Raw genomic sequence first — 23,128 nt, 5'->3', positions numbered from 1 at the left:
CCTCAATTGCCTTGTTAAACTCGGATGGAGAAAACATTCACTTGTCACAGACAAATTAAATAAACAGTGCTTTAAGTTTTTTCAGATGCAGGTCTATTTAGTAGTGATCAAGTAAATAATATTACAGAAATTGAATAAATTAATCAAAAAAAAAAAAAAATCGGATTAATGACACAATTAATCGCACACTTATTGTGAAATTAAGCATAAGCCATTTATCTTGTTCCATGCTATCCAGCAAAGTAAACGATCAAATTGAAGGGTGATTCTCACAAAACTGTATTTTCTGCAAGCTTCACACTTGGAGACTCCAAAAGGACATCAAATAACCAAATTATATAAGTAGTCCATATAATTCTATTATATGATACATTTATGCACACCATAGCACCCATGAAAAAACATTACAATAAAACATGTTATAGTATGTGTACAGAGCTACAACAAAGAGCTTCATTTTAGACGAGTCAAAATGCGATCCCGAACAGGACCACGTGGAGACGCAAAAAAAAAAAAAAAACTAAATCAAGCGCCTTGACTGCATAAACCTACGATTGCTAAACACAGCTACGTACACATTACAAATCCAACATTATCCTGAGTGTGTGTGGAAACAACGCGGATGTACTGAAATGTCTGTATAAATGCAGTGTGTGATCTGTGATCGAGAGCTGTTTGTGCATTAACAGACTCTCACACGCTTACTGTACGACTCCTGTACGTCACTAAAACTGCACTCTCTTCAGAAACAAGCACAGAATATGACAGAACTTGTGTTTTAAAGTAAAGCACACACTGGGATGAGTGATTCACTAAAAACGCAATGTGAGTCTTTATTCTCTCTCGGGATCAGCCGGGCCTTCTTTACATTAGCGCTGTTTTGGACTGATTGTTTGAATGAATTTGATTACTGGATTATCTAGTTTCAGGGCTTTAAATGGTCTGATCACAAACAGATAAGCAGAATCGGGTTAAAGGGTTAGAAATGGAAATTTCCTCCTAGCAGGGTTACAGGTGCTTGTAGATGCTCAGTGTGATAACCTCAAGACTTCTGAGATAATCTTGCTTGACATAAATTGTGTTAATGACGCAGCTTCACATTCTTTTGTTTTTTTCACATCTTTTATTTGCGTTAATTGCAATAAAAATTTTTTAAAGCATTAAGCATTCCAGGCTTATTGTGCTTAACTCTTTTTAAAATTGAGCGTGTCCCATGTTTTTTCTCCTTCGTGAATGTTTCTTTATCACTCTAACATGTCAGTAACTTCAAGCAGTCTTGCACTGTGCAGATATATAAAGTTACAATATTAACCAACTGCAGAACCGCAGAGCCATACAACACCGCAGTCTCAGGACAGCAGCGCCAGACCAGCAGTTTAAGACCAGCAGTTTAAGACCAGCAGTTTAAGACCAGCAGTTTAAGACCAGCAGTTTAAGACCAGCAGTTTAAGACCAGCAGTTTAAGACCAGCAGTCCAGCAGTTTAAGACCAGCAGTTTAAGACCAGCAGTCAGGCTGGAGATTACAGCATCTTTAAGGTTAGGTTTAATGGTGAGGTGGGGTCGGGCATTTGTTATGGTGGAGCTTCTAGTTATAGTGAAGTTATGGTTAGTTGTTGGGGCGGGTTAGGCAATCGTCAGCTCCACCCAAACTTCTGATCTGAGGCCGCCTTGAAACTGCTGAATTTAGACATATTTCACTACCACACGTCGACACAACCCAGGAAATATGACTCTTATTTAAACCCTGTTATTTTTAAAGTTGTTTTTGCAAAGTTTGCTTCTTCAGTTGTTGTGGTGTTGATTTCCATTGTTTCTAGATTATTTTGCAGAGTGACCAGGTGCATTTTAAAGAATTGCAAAAAGCTTAATTGGCGCAGAAAAAGCTAACATCAGCTAACATCATTTCACTAATCATCGTCAACACATGGGAAAGTGTGAACAAGTTCTATTCAGGTGAAAGCGCAATCATTTTGAGTGGATTATTACAGCAGACTGATCGCTTTTAAAAGAGGGAAGAAGTGCTTCCAGTCATTGTGTTCTTGTGTTAGCAATGGCTCCCTCCAAAGAACGACGTGCAGCCATCATTGCTTTTCATCAAAATAGCCTCACATGCAAGGAGATTGATGCAAAGAATATTGCACTTGAAAGAACCATTTACAGGATCATCAAGAACCTCAAGGAAAGAGGTTCACCTGCAGTGGAGGAGGCTTCAGGATGACCCAGAGTGTCCATCAAGCACCAGGACCGTCTCCTACTGAGCAGAAGAGTGTGAGAAAATCTTGCGATATTTTCGAAATGTCGATAAAAAACTATTGTGAAATGACGCCGTTTCCATTAACCGATGTTATGCGACTAAAACTTAATTTTTCCTCTCACGATAATCATTCCAAAAATCATGGCGATGAATGTTGGTAGGTTTGTATATATCTCAGCCACCGCACTAGACATTATCTTTAATGGAAGGAGACAGGCGTGCATTAATGGCAAGGAAAACCCCTTATACTGGGAGCGGCACATATGAGGTGTTTCTGGGTGTTTCTCCCTCATATCTGCTTCAAGCTCTGGATAAATTGGGGCATTTCTTTGTTGTTTAGAATCCAGTATTCCCGTATTTCTTTTATCTTTTATGATTTGAATAAAGAACTCTCTTGTCTTCTGTTCAAACATACCACGCCTTTTTTAAAGAATGACTGTTCTGTACGTCAGGTGACTGTAAATCTGTTTCCATTGCAGTTTTGCGAAATATTCCTTTTTCGGATTGCCTGAAAAACCACCTCATGCGAGCGTAAAAACTTTTTTGCAATATATGGGAGTTTTTGCAAAATTGACGTCTTTCCATTGGCCGTATTTTAAATTTTAAATTTCAAATTCGCACAATTTGAAGGGTAATGGAAATGCGCTAGTGAGGCCACGACTTTTGGACATTGGCCTGGTGTCAAGAAGAGCAGCAAGGAAGCACAAAGAAGTACAGACTGAAATGTTGCTGGAAGTACAAGGATTGTAGCCTGGCAAGCCAGACCTACATCAAGATGTTAGGTCTGGCATAGAGGTCTGCAAGCCCGACGGGGCCCGACACGCTAAGCCCATTCGGGCCGGGCTCGGGCCATTTTTTTTTTTTTACAGATCGGGCTCGGGTTGGACTCGGGCTTATTTAGTTTCTCTACTTTCATTGTGCCCATATACGTGCAGAGCACACGTCACATAATGTGTGTGAAATATTGTTGTATTTATTATTTTATAAATATTATACATCGCCTAAGCAACACAAACGCTTTCAAATTCCCTCTGTACGCAATAGGACAGCGCTTCAACCAACCAGAGCGTTTTCCCAACAGCGGAGCTTGCGTTAGTTGATAGATTCAACTTTTGAATCTGGCCGGCAAAACTACGAACACATCTTCCTTTTTTAAGAATGACTTAAGTGCCGTTCTTTGCTCTTTTCTCAAAGAAAAGCTTAACTCCAAGTCCTCCAGAGTCGCGGACAAAGCCGATTTGAAAGACTGTTCTCCAGCAGCAGCCGCCATTCTTTGTTTTCAAGTAGCAGGGAACCATCGCAACTCTGTCATCATTATGTTAAGCCCGCCCCGCCTACTCTATACACGATGTGATTGGCCTGACCCAATTTAGGTTTTTACAGCTCCGAAAGTCAACGGAGAGTTGCTAGACTACCCTGGGCGCAAAATAAATTTTGCTGCCGCTAGGGTGCGTCTAGATTTCTAGGCTACAAGGATTGGACAGCAGAAGACTAGTGCAAAGTTATTTTATCTGATGAAGCTCTCTTCTGAATGTTTGGGGCATCTAAAAAAATCAGTTGTCAGGAGAAGAAAAGGTGAACGCTACCATGGAAGTCCTGTTCTGTGCCGAGAGTGATGCATCCTGAGACCATCCATATGTGGGCTCTCTCACAATTCTGCCCAAAACACTGCCAGGAATAAAACAAAACGTCCTGCAGAAGCAACTTCTCCCAACGATCCAGGAGCAGTTTGGTGATGATCCATGTAAGGCGAGTGGACGAGTAGAAGCCCACAAACTGTGATCAACTCCGGGCACCGAGGCAAGAATGGATCGGCATCAGTAAGGAGCTGATATCCAGTGATATCCAGTGAATTGCAGAGGTTATGAAGAATGGTCAACACTTTAAATATTGAGTCTTTGTATATGTTTTTGCCAATAAAAGCCCAGTAAAAGATTTAAAAAACAACAAAAAAAACATTGTTTTCCAGTAAAAAAGAGAAAAATGTGAAAATATATTCTACAAATACTGAAGCAACAAACTTTGTCGCTGCCAATACCATGGCTGTAGTTCTTCACGAGAAGCACTTAGTGTAGCAATCTGGTGGACTGAACATGTGACTCTATCTTTCTCATGTGTAGAGTAAGATATTACACATTTAAAAAGCTGATGATGATTGTCTGTCTCTTTTCAGCGGTGAGCATTGAGGCCATGTGTGCTGATGATCTTCTGTCAGTCATTCTCTACTTGCTAATCAAAACTGAAATTCCTAACTGGTGAGTGTTGTTTTCTGTATCATTGATGTGATTGTTAAAGGCACACTATGTAAGATTTTTGGATCAAAATATCCAAAAACCACTAGAACAATGATATATATTTAGTTGATTTGTGTTCTTGCATTATCCCAAATGTTTCTAAGAATCATACCCGCGTTACTCTCGATTTCATGGAAACACCAAAGACGCTATAACGTGTTTTATTAGACAAGTGAGCAACCGTTTGGATACATTAATTGACAGAAACCTAATCATTATTATATATAAGCTCAACACAGTTAGTCTTTTTGTTTAAATATCGTTTTCTTGATTTACCGCGAGTACCCTGTTTTGCCATACCTAATAATTATCTAGCTTACCGCAGTGTGCAACAAGTGTCTCATATAGCAGCCGCCGAGCGAACGCACGGTAACAGCATTATAACAACTTCAAACACACTCAAAAGTATCTAATATGATAAAACAGCGCTGCGTTACCCCACATACGCAAGCGGTCTGCGACATCATAAAAGTTCCACTGTTCTCGAGCCATGTGTCGCGCTCGTCTCTCATTAGCAATCGCTCCAGCGCCTCGTTTCACTCCAACGGCTTTTGCAATGTTAATTAATCTTTAATACTTTACCGGTCATCCATGAATATGATTTCTGTCCGAGTCCAGTCGTATTCTCAGCTGGCTGTAGAGGTGAAGACAACAATTCCCATGATCCCGCCAAATCAAGGCGTCATCAAGCTACACCTTTGTTTTGAATAAGCGACCTCTAGTGGTGAAAAATTACATAGTGTGCCTTTAAATGAATGTATTTAGCAGTCTGTGGATTATATATGCAGAATGTTGATGATCTGACTTTTTCTTCAGGATGGCAAATCTGAGTTATATAAAGAACTTCCGCTTCCGCAACTCCAGTAAGGATGATCTGAGTTACTATCTGAGCTCGTTTGAGGCTGCTGTGGAGTACATCCGCCAGGGGAACCTCACCCAGAGCCCTCTGGTAAGAGCAAACACAGTGCTTGAGACAGTCAAGATATGGTTTGGTTTCTAATTATGATGATGATGACCCAACATTTGATTAAAAAATCTCCTCTGAACATCACTTTTGGCCACTACTGTATATCTCCAAATTAATCTATATCAAATCAATTTGAATCAAGATCCGAATTAAATTGAAGATTGCAAATGTAAATTGAATCGAGTCGTGAAATGTTAATACCCAGCCCTTAGGCTTGAATTTGGTTTGCTGATATTGAAATTGGTGTCAAAATTATGTAATTTCAATGGTATCATAAGTGTTGATATTGTAACAACCTAAATTCTAGCAAAAACAACATCATATGTTGTTATCTTGAAATAACATTAGTCATATTTGTATTTGTATTAATATTATTATAGGTAAAATTATTCAATAAAGATGTTGGTCATATCGCCAACCTCTAAATGCAAGTGAATGGGAACAAATGCTGTCAAGCTCCAAAAATAACCAAACACCACCATGAAAGTATCTTATAATTAGCTCATTTTACTATTACACTATATTCCAAGTCAAAAAAATAGTGTTGTGCAAGGAACTTTTATTGAGTTCATTTAAATAGAAAGATTAACGTTAATTAATTTAACTTTTTATACAAGCAATTGGTTTGAATTTTTGGAAGTCCCTTGATCAACCACTGCAGGGTTTGAAGCTGAACACTTTCAGGCACCAGGCCCAGTATTTGACCCGATAGTCAACAGCACCCCATGTTTCCTTAAAGAGGGATGCTTAATCCCAGAATTCTGAGCCAATGTCTTGGTTGGTGAATGTGTGCTGTGGTCCACAGGGGTCAAGAGACAGGCTGTCCTTCAGAGAGAAGGTGGACCTGCTGTCCCAGAATGCAACACCTACAGATCAGCTCTTTGAGGTGAGCACCATTGGCTGTTTTTCTGCCTTATTTTTGGTTGGCTCGAGAACAGGAAGTACATTTTTATTCTAGTTTAGATGCACAAGACAAGTGTCTCAAATTGGCTCTTGATTAAATAAATATATGATTTATGAGCGCATTAGCAGTAATGCATTGATTCTAAGTGTGTATGTATGTGGGCAGTACATTGTGAGCGGAAATGAGGTCGAGGTTCAGCGTTTGCTGAGTGAAAGCGAGAGTGAGGAGGACGGGAAAAAGTTATGCCACCCACTGTGTTCCTGTGACGCCTGTGACCTCCACATCTCAGGGTCAGTACTGACAGACTAGCAAACATATTTATCACACACACAACAAATGCAGAGAAGCTTTTGAAGTGATCTGAAATTTTGCATTAAGGCCTTTTAAACACCAAATACCTGATCTTAAAGGCGATCTTGAAGGTCTAAGGTCATTTACACGACACCGTTTTCAACTAAAATCTTTTTTATGCGTTTTGGACATTCCTTTACAATGGCCTTTTGGGGGCCTGAAAACAAACTTTTGAAAACGGGTTTCAAAGTGTAGCTTTTTGAAAATTATACTGTTATTGTCTGTGTAAACTACAAAAATGTGATTTGTGAAAATGTTGACATCATAAAATGCTTATTAGTGTTCAGTCTATAGTTTTTCTTTACAAAGTGATATCGCCACCTAAAGGCCTGGCATACAGAATACAGCATTTTTGGTGCGGATCCGTGTGAACGAGGACAGTATTATCTAAAGGGGTATATGTAGAATTCAGAAACCCTTGTTATACCGGTGACACTTGAGTGAAATGCAGCCTGCAACTCACGGCTCATGCACACGTAACGTACAAGAGACTGAATGTGATTCAAGGTCCACGACGAAGGTCTTCGTTCTTTGCTTAGAAGTAAAAAGAAGTTGTAAATACCTTTGCAGCGATATACTGTTAATGAATTTCACATACAATATGTGAATATGTGCTTTATGCTTTCCTCTCAATAACAACATAAACACAACAAAAACAGCAGTTCAGAAAGCATCTGATCATAGTGATGCGGATACAGCTCTGCAATTCACCAGAATCATGTCGACAGATGAGGTCATTAAAATTACACTGTTATAATAGTTTGATTATAAAGTATATTTGAGACGATAGACTATATAGACTGGCTATGTGAGACTATGGTTTGAATGAATCCCTTTTCCTTTCATGAGAGACTGGCATTACAGAATGGCTCTTTCAGCATTACATCCTGAACATTGTATAAGCATTCGTTTCATGTGTCATTGAACTGAAGAAAGGCACTAAGCCGTCACATCTGTTTGATTTTCCCTGCAAAAAATGCCCGAGTCCTTCACTTAAATATCAATCTACAGGCTTTCATACACAACCTAGGAAGTCGGGGAAGTTCAAGTTTTTTTCATTAGTACTTGTTCACATTGGCAATAAAAGGTGATTAATACATAAACATTCTTACATATATCCCCTTTAACACTACAATCTTTATCACAGTCTTTTAATTTGTTGTCAAATTAATTTTGAGACCTTAATGACCATATGTTGGGCTGATGACCACCACAAAGTGATGAATGTCCTTTCCCTAATTAAATGTTAAAGTCTTGCTTTGCTTGTCTTTCTTGGTCTTTTCTTGGTTCAGGAGATTAAACGACCCGTCCATAGTCACTCCATTCTCTCGGGATGACCGAGGCTACACTCCTCTACATGTTGCTGCTATTTGTGGTGAGGATTGTATTTTTCACATGATAGATGTTATAATGGGGTAGATTTTGTTGTAGTATTTTTGAATCTGCATCATGAATCTGTAGATTTCGCACGGAGTTGACCAATAAATGTTGTGACTGTGTTGTGCTTGTGACCAGGTCAGTCCCTGCTGATTGACTTGCTGGTGTCAAAGGGAGCTGTGGTGAATGCCACCGATTACCATGCCCTCACACCGCTACACTTCTCCTGCCAGAAGGGCTACCAGGGAGTCACGGTCAGAGCTCCACATAGCGTGTGTCAATAACTATCTTGTAGTTATGTAGCTCTGATGAGCAGAGTAACACAACTGTGTGGTTAGTTCCTAGTGTTAGATTATTTTCCAACACTGGGACAGAAAGTGCATGTCTGCATTACAATTTAGAGTGATCTGTTATCAGAGGTGATTGTGTCCAAGTTATGTACAAATCACACAGTTAGCTAATAATGTATTAATTTAAAGCAACACTATGTAACATTTTTTTACCTTAAAATAATGTTTCCAAAATCGTTTCAGTGGTTCATCAAGTCGCAACAGGGTGAAAGGCACTTATGCCTCTGCTTTGCGGTCCTTTATCTGCTATAACCACACTATGTAAGATTGCCAGATCGGTAGGGGTGGGGGAAAAAATCGATTCTTCGATGCATCGCGATGCGGACGTGGACGCTTCTGAATCGATTCACAAATGTCAAAAAATCGATTTTCTAAAAAAAAAAATTTTTTTTTTCTAATAACGTAATATTGACGGAACAATAAGCGGACGTGCAGTGCGCGGACAGTCTGTGGCGTGCACATAACAGAGACGTGCACATACATAACAGACGCATGATGGCTGAGCGCCAAATTCGAACGGCACCTTCTTCGTTAAAAGCTAACGTATGTAAAATTGGCAATTTCATTGTTACCTATTTAGTATTTTTGTATGAGAGCTGCTTTCTGTATTGTTTAGTTTTCACATCAGTACACTGTGTAAACCGATCTGTTATATGTACGTTATACTGCAATATGTGCAATTTCAGGCACAAAAAGTTACATTTTGACTGTGCTCTCTGCAGATGTTCATTCACTTTTTTGTATAAGCTGTTTTTGATTGTAGTATACAGCAAAACATTTCAAGTCATAACTCTTTATTATTTAGTTGTGTATAAGAGTGGCTTTGTATGTTACTAATTGAAGCTACAGTAAGTTGTTCAAAAATGTTCAGTTTGTCTTCTTAATGATTAAATTGGACAATTCTCTTCTAGAAAGACAAGGTGTTCAGGTGGAGAAAAACCTTTTTCTTTACCTTGACATGTTTCGACTGCAACCTGCAGTCTTCCTCCACCTGAACACCTTGTCTTTCTAGAAGAAAATTGTCCAATTTCTACAGTATGTTGGTTCTGATCTACTTCCTAAAGGAAATAAGCCTTTCATTTATTTGTTATTGTTTAGTTCAACTTGATGAGTCTCAACACAATGTGATGTATTCATTTCTGTGTTCTACAGAACATAAGCTAAATACAAAATAATTCTGAAGTTATAACTACACGACACAGAAAGTGCTTTGAGTTGTTGTTACTCAATAAAAGAGTTAAGTAATTCAGCAGCTGACTTTTTTTAATACTGCAATCACTTTGTAGTGTATTTTCGTTTACTGTTGTGAAATGGAAAATCAATAATCGCTAATCGAGAATCGTTAATCGAAAATCGACTGTAATCGAATCGGGACTTCAATAATCGTAATCGAATCGAATCGGGAAATCAGACAGATTAACCACCCCTACAGATCGGGTCGTGTTTCTGTAGTTCTAATGAGACCTATAAGAAAACTACAAATTTGACTTGCTTTACGGCAAGCGTTACAATAGTCATTATTTAGTTTTTCTTCGTTTCTGATGTCACAATACATCATACTTTCATAAAATCATGCATCATACTCTACCTTATCTGTGGACATCGTTCATTCCAAACAGCGAGCGTGTGTGCGACAGTAGCTGCGGTGGGCTAAATGATTTACGACAGCGGTAATGGACAATTCGGCTTCCAACCAGTAGGGGGACCGCAGAGGAAAAGTTCCATAGTGTTGCTTTAAGGCAGAAACGATGAACTCAGTAAAGTAATGAATCCATGTTTGTTAACAAATGATTAGGACATATAGAGAACTGTAGCATTGGTGCATGTTGATTCAGAGTTTGTCATCTGAAGTCTTCTCTGGAGTTGGTGCATCATAATAAGTCTCATCATATTTCATAAAACTCCTGTGCATTGTCCCTTATCTGCTGTTTCATCGATTCACGTTTGCTCTTGTAGCTGCTGCTCTTGGATTATAAGGCAAACACAGATGCTCAGGATAACAGTGGAAACACTCCTCTACACCTGGCCTGCATGTACGGACACGAAGATGTAAGACACAGTACATAGTAGTTTTACTTTCTTTTAATTGTGACACGTCATTACATTTAACTAACTCCATTTGTGAATGTCTAGTGGTAAAACTGATGGTGTATGTAATGTAGGTATTTCATTCTTGATGTAAATGTGTGTGTCAGTGTGTGAAGGCCCTGGTGTACTTCGACCTGCACTCCTGTCGACTGAACGTTCAGAATGATAAGGGAGACACGCCGCTCCACATCGCCGCTCGCTGGGGTTACGAGGGCATCATGGAGGTGCTCCTGGAGAATGGAGCATCAACGCTCATCCATAACAAAGCCAAGGAGACTCCGTTACACTGTGCCCTCAACTCCAAGGTTAGGTTTGCACACAGTCTGGACCAGGGCTGCGTTCCACTCCACTTTTAGACACGCACTCACGAACTTCCCTGAGCACTTCCCCTCGGGGGAATCCCCGTGCCGATCCACTTCGTGAAGTGGACGAGGGAAGTTTATATGGACAGACCCTCGATCCCTCGATGTTGACCGTGGGAGCGAGTCTACTTCATATAGCTCCATATACCACAATGCAACACGATTGTGATGTCACAGCATATAATGTTTAATTTACCACCACCACACACAACTCTATGATCTATTAAATAATTTTTTTTATTTTTTTTATTTAAAACAACCCAAACACACCTATTTACATATAGAACGCGGTATTAAACTAATTTTTCAGAAAAAAAAAAAAAAAAAAGAGTAAATAATATATCAACTCCATAGCGGATTCAAGTGATCAAGGGCTTAGGACGTTCAAATTCAACACACTGCAAGGGGTCCGCCAGTAGTGGACACTCATGCAACGCAAGCAATGACGCACTGAGTGAACGGGACTGAGGAAAGTTAGCGAGGGAAGGGCATGGAGAACTGGAACGCAGCTCAGGGGTGTCCAGTCGTTTTATGTTCAACAGAGAATTTCGTAAACTATCGAAATGATCTGTGTTGCAGATTCTGTCATTGTTGGAGCGCAAACACCATGACTCCAGTAAAAGGGAAAGTGGATTTGAGGTGAGCTTAAAATTCAAACTTATTTTTTAAATGTTAGTAAAGTTAGTTCTTGTGAGTTGGATGTGTTTCTCTTGACCAATGGTTCCCCCCAGATCTTAAGTTAGCATTTCAATAATTTAATGACACGTTCACATAATCACTTTGTAGCTGAACTTTATAGCAGACTCAAACATCTCTTCAGTTGCGATACTATCTCAGTTTACATCACATTCACTGGTGTTTAAGGAAGCCAATCGAATTGAATGAAAATAATTATTATTACTATTGTAATATAATTTCGTCTAATTATAAAATTTAAGACCGAAATATATTGCTGATGTAAATTTTAATTGTACTGTAAAATAAGAATTGTGATAATTTGATAATTGTATTAATTTTAAGTAACAATCGTATTATTTATGTCTTAAATTCTTGAATTCTTGAACCCTCAAGCTTTTATTTTGGTAGAATACTGGTGAAATGCTGGAATGCTATAATCACAATTATCGTCCAGCCCTATTTATTTATAAAAATTTTGCTTTTAATATAATTCTTAGTGTTTCATCATGTCACAAACCCCCTGCAGTTCCCTCACAAACTCCTTTGGAAACCCCGTTCTAGACATTGTTTCGCCACTCATCCGTGTCTCAACCGATGAACCCATTCTGACAAGTTTCAAAATGCCTTGAGCAACAGAGAAACACGTTCAGTTGACTGGAAAAACTCTACAGAATCTTTACAGAGAAAGTCTTTGAGCAACAGATCTAACCGTTCTCTCCATTCCCAAATCCCCTTGTCTTTCTCTCTCTCCCTCTCTCTCTCTCTCTCTCTCTCTCTCTCTCTCTCTCTCTCTCTCTCTCTCTCTCTCTCTCTCTCTCTCTCTCGCTCTCTCTCTCTCTCTCTCTCTCTCTCTCTCTCTCTCTCTCTCTCTCTCTCTCTCTCTCTCTCTCTCCTCTCTCTAGTCTCCGAGTCGCTCTCCTCCGCCGTCTGATTGCAGCAGTAGACGCTCATCCATGTCCAGCTCGTCATCATTGAGCGTCGAGGCCACGCCGCCAGAGACCGAACGCACCCGACACAAAGAGGTACAGGCAGCGCCATCTGGAGGACAGATCTCAGCGTTACACTTCTCCAGGATGAGATCATTTACAGCACTCATCATGAATGAGCACACTCCATCTGAAACTTCTTAGTGATCACTATAACATTTCATGGAAACATGACAACATTTAAATGTATTAAACATATACTTGTATATGTCTTCAGTATCTGTGAAATAAGTAAATCAGCTAATTTTGCTTTAATGAAGGGATGCAAAAATGAGTACGCCCTTGATTATATTCAACAAACATGTAATCTTCTAGTACACCGTATGTCCTCCATAGCTTTTAATATACTGCTATGACCTTCTTGGCAGTAAAGGAATAGTGAGTAAACCTTAAATGTGTTGTGAACTTGTAAACTTAAAAGAATAATTCACTTAAAAAGAAAAATTCTCTCATTTTTCACTCATCCTCAAGTTTCAAACCTGTATGAATTTATTTCTTCTGCTGAACACAAAAGAAGATATTTCTCCATTCCCCATTTACTTTCATAGTAGAAAAACAAATAGTATGGAAGTCAATGGCTGCCTTCAACTGTCTGGTTACCAACATTCTTCAAAATATCTTCTTTTGTGAAAGAAATTCAGACCGGTTTGAAACAACTTGAGGGTGAGTAAATTATGACAGAATTTTCATTTTTAAGTGAATTATTCTTTTAAGTTTATAAGTTCACAACACATTTTCACATCTATCCTGTTGAACTCCGGGAGTATGAGCTCCTTGAGTGTTCTGGTGTGTGACGGGAAGTGTTGCTCAGCCTGTCTCACACAGTCCCCCTCGGCTGCCCTATAGTGTTCGGTGAAATACTCGTCCACTGAAGGATCCTCACCTTGGGGGAATGTGTAGAGTCATTGTCATGTTGAACATTTCTCACTGCACTCCTCCCTCTTGCAGTGCCACACGTTTTGGATGCTGTTAGATCCAAAATGATTGATTTTGTTCTCATGAGACCAGGTTATGGATTACCAGAAATATACATTTAATATGAGCCTTGGGAAAGACTAAATGAGTGTCTTGTGCTTCGGCTACAGTCGGTGGTTCTCAAATTCTCGTTTTGTTCTGAGGATGTTGTTTTAAGCTATGAATCTTAAAGGATGTTTTAATGGTTCAAAGACTGGTCTGATATGTCAAAAGATCAAGGTAAATTTAATGTCCCATGTCAATGACCCCTTTAAAAATTATTGCAAATGCAATGTTTTGAAAATGATGTAATATCAGTGTATTGGCAGAGTATAAGAGAAGTTTAGTCTAAGAAAATAAGGGTGCATAATTTATAATATGAATCTGACTGTTGAAAAACAGCATGTATCATTACTTAACTATCAATGTGTTTGTGGAGAAATGTTATGTAAAGTTTTGCTTGTGCTCTTTCTTCCTTGTTTTTGCTGAACAGGTGGAGAAGTTGCTGAGAGCTGTGGCTGATGGAGATGTGCAGATGGTGAGCTCATCTCGGGTCGCATAAACCTTGTCAAAGAGGAGTCTTGCTTTGATCTTGCTTTAGTAATAATAATAAGAGTTCAACACAGAATGGCAGTAGTGTGTGTGTGCATGTGTGTATTAGGTGCGTTATCTGTTGGAGTGGTTGGATGAGGAGCCAGAGGAAGAGGAGGTTACAGGAAAGACCGAGCTGTGCCATCCTCTGTGCCAATGCCCACGCTGTGAACCCACACAGAAGGTCTGAACACACCTCAACATCATCCAAATATACTGTGTGTGTGTGTGTGTGTGTGTGTGTGTGTGTGTGTGTGTGTGTGTGTGTGTGTGTGTGTGTGTGTGTGTGTGTGTGTGTGTGTGTGTGTGTGTGTGTGTGTGTGTGTGTGTGTGTCCTCTGTGCCAGAGCCCACGCTGTGAACCCACACAGAAGGTCTGAACACACCTCAACATCATCCAAATATACTGTGTGTGTGTGTGTGTGTGTGTGTGTGTGTGTGTGTGTGTGTGTGTGTGTGTGTGTGTGTGTGTGTGTGTGTGTGTGTGTGTGTGTGTGTGTGTGTGTGTCCTCTGTGCCAGAGCCCACGCTGTGAACCCACACAGAAGGTCTGAACACACCTCAACATCATCCAAATATACATTGTGTGTGTGTGTGTGTGTGTGCGTGTGTGTGTGTGTGTCCTCTGTGCCAGAGCCCACGCTGTGAACCCACACAGAAGGTCTGAACACACCTCAACATCATCCAAATATAGTGTGTGTGTGTGTGTGTGTGTGTGTGTGTGTGTGTGTGTGTGTGTGTGTGTGTGTGTGTGTGTGTGTGTGTGTGTCCTCTGTGCCAGTTCTCACGCTGTGAACCCACACAGAAGGTCTGAACACTCAGCATCATCCAAATATATAGTGTGTGTGTTCTTAACTAAATAAATGTAATAGAAATATGGATCCACTTTATATTAAGTGTCTTTATTAACTACTATGTATTAACATTTAAATGAATCATTTGATCCACTGCGCACTGTGCACAAAGGCAATCAGAACCCATTATAATCACTGAATCTGTCTACACTGATGCGGTGCAGCAAATTCCCGACAGTAAACTGAGTCTTGTTCTGTGTTTGACGCACTTCAAGCGCTCGTGCTGCTTATGACACGCAGAACTAATGGATTTGCAAATCTCTCTGTGTCGCATCCAGTGTAGATCCTGTGTCAGATAGTTCTTGCAACAGTTTTGCAAAATGCTAATTCAGACAGTTTTATCTCGCTCATTGAGGAAAAAGCTTCCCACAAACACAGTGTGGGAACTCAGTGTTTTTTGTCAGTGTGGATGAATCGTGTTTGTGTCAAAGTCTCTGAATCTATTGCAGAGAGTGTGATGTTCTCCATCACATGTTCTCTTCAATTCAACAGACTCTCAGTAGACACAGTTTGAAGTGTCTGCCTTAGGAAATAATTTAGCGAGACATCTTCTCATAGGATGAGGACACGCAGTCTCATGAATAATTATACGACTCCGATGAGTCATCAATGTACGGTGTAAGAAAACATCACATCCTGTGGTCCCGAATTTAAACCCAGAAGATGAAAATATTGCAAAATTACAATTTTTTTTCCCACGATTAAATTTAAACATTATCTTCTATGCAACATGTGTGCCTCTGTTCAAATCTCTATTGAAAGACAGTGGAATGAATTAGGGCTGTGAAGCGATAATCACATCCAAAATAAAATGTTTTGTTTACATAATAAATGTGTGTGTACTGTGTATAATTATTTTGTATATATAAATACACACACATGCATGTATAAGAAATATTTGCATGTGTATATACTGTATATATAATTGTATATATAAATATAAATATTTTATATATAAATAATGTTTTTCTTAAATATATACATGCATGTGTGTGTGTGTGTGTATTTATATATACCAAATAATTATACACAGTACACACACATTTATTATGTAAACACAAAATTTTGGATGTGATTAATCGTTTCACAGCCCTAAAATGAGTTGAGAAACGCTTCCTGCTGACTGTGTGTGTGTGTGTGTGTGTGTGTGTGTGTGTGTGTGTGTGTGTGTGTGTGTGTGTGTGTGTGTGTGTGTGTGTGTGTGTGTGTGTGTGTGTGTGTGTGTGTGTGTGTGTGTGTGTGTGTGTGTGTGTGTGTGTGTGTGTGTGTGTGTGTGTGTGTGTGTTCAGAAAGCAGCCCGCCTGCAGCCGGACGGTCTCGGTGTGAACAGCATCAGTGCCGACGGCTTCTCGCCGCTCCATGTGGCAGCGCTGCACGGACACACAGCTCTGGTGTCTCTCTTCACCCGTCACGGTGCCAACATCAACGCCCGCAACACCCAGAGCGCCACTCCGCTTCACCTGGCCTGCCAGAACAACCACACACAGGTGGGCACAGCTCACCTCTCACACAGATCAACAGGACTGATCGGGAAACGGTCACCAGTTCGGATTTAACTAGTAGTTTTTGTGTGCCCCATTTTGCTGTGTAAATGATTAAAACTGTATGTTAATTATATTAATTTCCCTGATAACATTGTAAGCCAATTTAAACTTAGTCAAAATGAAATCAAAATTGCCCCTTTTTTAAAAACACAGTTTTTTATAGTGCAAATTATGCACTATAATAATATAAATATATAAATAATAATATAAGCATATTAGAATGATTTCTGAAGGATCATGTGACTCTGAAGACTAGAGTAATGATGTTGAAAATTCAGCTTTGATCACAGGAATATATTCAGATAGAAAACAGCTGTGTTGCTTTGTACTATTTCACAATATTACACGTTTTACAGTATGTTACAGTATATCAAATAAATGCAGCCTACAAAAACATTGTATGAACAATAATATTAACCAATATTATTATAGTCTAATATTTTTCAGTCTAATCAAATGCAGATTAATAAACTGCCTACATTTCCTCATTCAAGTTTCAATATATCAGATTACTGTAAAAACCAAAAGATGTGTTTTTACAATTTTACATTTACTAAAATAATATTAAAGAACCCAAAAATGGTATTTCCTTATGTTTTTCCAAACCCATGTCTTTCTTCCTTTGTACAATATATTTGCTACTCTTTTCTATATAATAAAAAAATATAAGAACTGAGGTTGTCAAGATTCATTGTGTGTGTGTGTGTGTGTGTGTGTGTGTGTGTGTGTGTGTGTGTGTGTGTGTGTGTGTGTGTGTGTGTGTGTGTGTGTGTGTGTGTGTGTGTGTGTGTGTGTGTGTGTGTGTGTGTGTGTGTGTGTGTGTGTGTGTGTGTGTTGTTCCAGGTGGTGCGTGCTCTATTGGAGTGTAATGCCAAACTGAATAAGAAGGATCAATATGGAAATACAGCGCTGATTCATGCTTGTCTAAAGGGAAATCTGGAGATAGCCACTGTCTTGCTGGAGGTACTCTATTCATATTTATATCACACTATATAAATAATAATATGTGTCTAATGTACAGAAATATAATTTGCATTTATGTATTATGATATATCACTATACATTGATAGTTTTTATAGTTTATATAACTAATGATGTTGTTGGTACTCTACACCCGTGATGTGGATCAGAGCGGTGCACTGGTGAATCTGGCGAATAGCCACGGGAACACGGGTCTGCATGAGGCGGTGAGGGGGGGGCACGTCCCGCTGGTGGAGCTGCTCCTGCACAGGGGGGCTCTGGTGCTCCTGCGCAACAAGAGACAGAGGACCGCCCTCGACTGCGCTCACGAGACCGCCGGAAAGGTGTGTGTGTGTGTTCATTATTTTTTCAATCTTTAGTAGATAATGAATAAAAACTTTCCTTATCAGCAATTTAGATCATTTAAATTGGGCACCTACGTAATGTTTAACAACATATATTAACATATTTAACATTTATACCAACATTATGAGACATATATTTATTGCTATTTAAAAGAAGGACTGAATTCATTAAAAGATGCCCTACATTTTGTCTGACGGCCCAGTCTGTTGTGATTGACCAATCAGAGCAGAGTAGACCAATCACAACAGACCAGCCCATCTGGCCAATCAAAACAGAGTAGACCAATCACAACAGACTGGGCCATCTGACCAATCAGAACAGAGTTGACCAATCACAACAGACCCGGGTCATCTGACCAATCAGAGCAGAGTAGACCAATCACAACAGACTGGGCCATCTGACCAATCAGAACAGAGTAGACCAATCACAACAGACTGGGCCATCTGACCAATCAGAGCAGAGTAGACCAATCACAACAGACTGGGCCATCTGACCAATCAGAGCAGAGTAGACCAATCACAACAGACCCGGGTCATCTGACCAATCAGAGCAGAGTAGACCAATCACAACAGACCCGGGTCATCTGACCAATCAGAGCAGAGTAGACCAGACTGCCCAGTCTGTTGTGATTGGTTGGCCGCTTACAGCATGTGTCGGAAACAAAACGCTCATTATCATATCTGAATCTCAGCACTCGATACACAGTGACACGAACAGTAACTACGGCGTCGGTTTTAGCATATTAATCTCATCCTTTGGAAGTGCATCAAAGTGGATTTGCTTTGTCAGCAGAAATCAGTGTCTTCTCATCATGAACAACACGAACCAAACTCTTCCAGTCTCAGATAAACTACAGTGTTTGAGGGGCAAATAGACGCTGTTCACGGGCAGACAATGAAGACCATATACTGGCATTATGCAAATTTGTTACATTGTTACGCAGTTTCAAGCAGGAAGTGAGACTGGAATTATTGAGGACTCGAGTTCAGAATCGATTCTTTCTTTTAAGAAACAATAACTGTAAATAAATTAATTTGATGATCTTTACAACGGAACTGAATCAACAGAACAACAGCCGAAATGCATAATTTTCCTGTTCTCACTGTACAGCTGCTTTATAGAATCTGTATTGTATAAAGCGCTATATAAATAACGGTGACTTGACTTCTGTCGGGCTTCCAGCTGTTCGGATCGCGGAGTTAACAGGGAAAACAAAAGGTGGTGGATTATGTTTTTACATAAACGAGAGTTGGTGTTCAGACGTAACAACCCTAAAGAAGATGGGCTCTCCTAATTAAGAGGCGTCCTTTGTAAACTGAAAACCTTTCTACTCGCTGTGGGAGTTTTCCTCATTCATTCTTGTGAATGTTTGCATTCCTCCAAACGGGTGTGTGAACGCAGCGCTGCAACAGCTGGAGGATCAGATCACAGACACAGAGCAACATTAACTGGACTCTCTTACAATCATTCTTGGGGATTTTAACAAAGCAAATCTCTCCTGTGAACTGCTAAAATACAGACTGCATGTTACATGTCCCACCAGAGACAGTAATGTACTGAATTTATATCACTCCATCCCAAGAGCAGCTTTGGGGCTCTCTGATCACTCTTATACCGACCTACAGGCAAAAACTGAAATCAGCTAAACCTGTAATTAGGATGGTTAAAAGATGGACTAATGAAGCAGAGCGGGATTTACAAGCCTGCTTCGATTGCATTTATTGGACTGTTTTTGAAGCTGCTGCCACCGATCTGTGCATTCCTACTGGGACATTTCTATTATTCAATAACAATAAACCATGGTTTACAGCAAAACTCAGACAGCTTCATCATGCTTACAGAAGTGGGGATCAAATCTTGCACAACGAGGCCAGAATCAAACTAATAAAGGAGACCAGAGAAGCTACTCTGAGAAGCTGAAAAATGTATACTAAGCCAACGACCTGGCGTCAGTTTGGACTGGCCTGAGGAACATCACAAAATAAAATAAAAACCACCCCCCGATCTGTGGAGAATCAAGACCTGGCTGAGGATCTGAATGTGTTTTACTGTAGGGTTGAAAAGCCCAATCTCACACCCCAAATCCATCCTGACCTGCACTTCACACCTCTTCGACTTCGACGGAGACCAGTGAAGTCAATTAGAAGCACTGACTTCCTGATGGCTGAGCGACTGCACAGACTCAAACTGAGCTTGACGACGTAGATGTGACGTGAGCAACCCGTCTGTCTTCTGAACCGTCTGTCAGAGAAATCTGAATCATTCCCTTCCGAATCTTGCAGAGACGGAGAGTGTGAGTAGGAGCTGTCCATGAGCTTGACTTTATCGGACTCTATGCCTCCACGCCCCCCCGATTGAACTGCGAGCTTCTCCTCCTGTCTATACGGTAATTTCTCTACTGTGCGACAGAGAGTCGCGTGGTTATGACGCAATCGTTAGCCTATTTTTACAAAAACTGCTTCTACGGGGCCATAACGTAAGATACAAGGTAATGGAGCCTTTTATACACTGTCATGTTTCTTTAGAAATAAACAATGGATAAATAGAGTCTTTAAACGCCTCAGATGTAAAGTTATTTGCTGTCAAAGTGACGCCAAAATAAATGGGAGTCAATGGAATGCTAACAGCAGGTGATGGCTTGCTAACCAATGGCGGCGCCCAGGGAAGGTACGCTTTCCCGGTGCTGGATTACCCCCTTACCTTCTCCCCCCTCCTGCTATTCAATCTGTGCTTATGGTCGGTTTGGAGGGTGTGTGCCGGGTCTTCAAAAACAGAAGACTAGGAAAGCTTCAGGCCCAGACGGTGTTTCACCCGCCTGTTTCTGCGCTGACAACTGTTCCCAATCTTCACGCAGATCTTCAACAGATCACTGGAGGAGTGTGAGGTTCCCTGCTGCTTCAAAACTCGAAATCACTGGACTTCATGACTCCAGACCTGTCGCTCTCACGTCTGTGGTCATGAAGTTGTTTGAAAGACTGGTGTTGGCCTACCTGAAGAACATCACTGGACCCTTGCTGGACTTTCTTCAGTTTGCTTATCGAGCAAACAGGTCTGTGGATGATGCAGTCAACATGGGACTGCCCTACAACCTGCAACATCTCGACAGATCTGGGACTTATTTGGTGTATTTGGTATATTATTTGGTGACTTTAGTTCGGCCTTCAGTAGCATCATGCCTGATCTTCTCACAGCCAGACTGACCCAGCTCTCTGTGCTCACCCACATCTGTCAGTGGATCACCAGCTCTCTGATGGGGAAACTGGGGAAACTCACATCCAGGACTCTCACCATCAGCACTGGCGCTCCTCAGGGATGTGTCCTCTGCCCACTACTCTTCTCCCTATACACAAATGACTGCACTTTAAATGACTCCTCTGTTAAGCTGAATTTTGCACTGTCATCGGCCTCATCCAGGGTGGTGACGAGTCTGCATTAATGGGGTGCACAGACTAGTCGACTTTAATGATGTGCCATTTGACGTCGACTAGTCACTGGTCGTCCCCTATGGAGGGCGCAACAGGATAAGAAATCTTTAAAGTCAAACGGTTAAAATGACAATTAAAATGCATACTCTGAGAGTGCTCCACAAGACGTGTTTGATTATACCATCTGGATGCTCAAAATCGATCTGGTGAAAGCACGTTTTAATCAGCTTCTTGTACACACAAGATAATCGGCAATTAATCGGCAAAACACACACACACACAGAAGCAGCTCAGATCACGCACACAGAATCATCCAATAGCACATAAATGTGTTGTCAACACTGATCTGTGATTTATCAATAAAATAGCTAAGTAACTGAAGTTCTAGCATATACTTCTTAGTAACTAAAACCCACATCTTCACTATTAGTAGAGAGACGCTGCCAGGTAGAATTAATTCACACTCATTCATATAAATGTAATCTTTACTGTGGTAGTTTATCTGTATCTGATTTAAAACGAGCAGAAATCTGTGAGAAATTGTTATGTAGGAGCGCTGTGTCCATACGCCATATCTGTTCCAGTCTCAGCTCGAGGTTCAGGCTATTCTTGTTCATTAATGACTCGACTTTCATCACATAAATGTTGACTTTAAAAAATCTGAAGTCATTCAACCCCTAGTCTGCATACAGACAAGAGGGCGAGCAACTGGCTTTCTGGTGCAGACTGGAGGCATAAAAACCTGGAGCTGAGCATGTTCAAAACAGTGGAGATGACAGTAGACTTCAGGAGGAACACCCCAGCGCTCCCCCACTCCCCCTCATCAGCAGTCTTTCAGGATCTACCTGGGCTCTACCATCTCTGGGACCTACCAGGACCTGAAGGGGGACAATCACATTGGCTCCATTGTGAAAAAGGCCCAGCAGAGGTTGTTCTTCCTTTGCCAGCTGAGGAAGTCTGCCACAGGAGCTCCTGATGCCGTTCTACTCAGCCGTCATTGAGTCTGTTCTATGCAGTTCTTTAACTGTCTGGATTGGTTCATCTACCACATCAGACATAAGCTAATAGGATTGTTAGTGCTCCCCTGCCCACCCTCCAGGACCTGTACTCTTCCAGAGTGAGTAAAAGGAGAAGGTAATATCACCACAGACTCCACTCACTCCGGACACAGCCTGTCTGAGCTATTGCTCTGGGCGGTGATTCGGGTCACTGGGCTCTAGATCATCTGGGCACTGGAACAGCTTATTCCCACTGGACATTTTCCCCTTAAACAGTTTGCTTCCCAGGGCATATGCCTGTAAGTGCAATACCACCTGCTTAGTGCAATATCTTTGCTAATTTAATTGATATTCATATTATTCATAATACTGTAAATGTTCATAATCTGTAAATGTTTAGACTAAACCTAACCCTGTCTTTACACTTTTATATTTTTAAATCTTACATTTTTATCACTGTTTCTTGTTGTTGTATTTGTATATGTGCACTGGAAGCTTCACTACCAAGAATAATTCCTTGTGTGCAAGAACACTTGGCAGTAAAACTCTTTCTGATTCTGATTGTTCTTTTGGTTTTGCACTTTGATCTTTGTTTGTGAATGTAAAAGGTCTGCAAAGATTCAGCTATATTACACACTATATGAAAGGTAATATTTGAAAAAGCATAATAAGGGCCCTTTAAAACAGAGACTATTAACTGTCAGTATCTTCTTAAAACCATGTAAGTTCAGATCTATGATCAAAAAATTTTGGCTGACAGATAACAGGTTAAGGTTAGTCACACTTTTTAGAAACTTTTTTGGTTGCATGCTGTTTACAATCTCAA

At 40.3% G+C, this 23,128-nt stretch overlaps 1 protein-coding gene across 4 annotated transcripts in view; it reads left to right on the top strand.

The window, feature by feature from the left end:
* Positions 1–23,128, top strand: part of ankrd27 (ankyrin repeat domain 27 (VPS9 domain)) — a 47,309-nt gene that overhangs the window by 18,518 nt on the left and 5,663 nt on the right. For all 4 annotated transcript variants that reach the window (XM_079859385.1, XM_079859384.1, XM_079859383.1 and 1 more), the window contains exons 11-25: positions 4,429–4,510; positions 5,366–5,498; positions 6,322–6,402; positions 6,586–6,710; positions 8,064–8,146; positions 8,287–8,402; positions 10,455–10,547; positions 10,694–10,891; positions 11,528–11,587; positions 12,529–12,648; positions 14,060–14,104; positions 14,228–14,341; positions 16,299–16,496; positions 17,397–17,516; positions 17,684–17,857. In XM_079859385.1, coding sequence (XP_079715511.1) covers positions 4,429–4,510; positions 5,366–5,498; positions 6,322–6,402; positions 6,586–6,710; positions 8,064–8,146; positions 8,287–8,402; positions 10,455–10,547; positions 10,694–10,891; positions 11,528–11,587; positions 12,529–12,648; positions 14,060–14,104; positions 14,228–14,341; positions 16,299–16,496; positions 17,397–17,516; positions 17,684–17,857 — 1,742 coding nt within the window. The remainder of the gene's footprint in view (positions 1–4,428; positions 4,511–5,365; positions 5,499–6,321; positions 6,403–6,585; positions 6,711–8,063; positions 8,147–8,286; positions 8,403–10,454; positions 10,548–10,693; positions 10,892–11,527; positions 11,588–12,528; positions 12,649–14,059; positions 14,105–14,227; positions 14,342–16,298; positions 16,497–17,396; positions 17,517–17,683; positions 17,858–23,128) is intronic.

This window comes from Squalius cephalus (assembly GCF_949319135.1).
Source record: "Squalius cephalus genome assembly, chromosome: 23".
NCBI lineage: Eukaryota > Metazoa > Chordata > Actinopteri > Cypriniformes > Leuciscidae > Squalius > Squalius cephalus.
The sequence above is the reverse complement of the archived record's forward strand: the minus strand, read 5'-3'. Positions and strand labels throughout refer to the sequence as shown.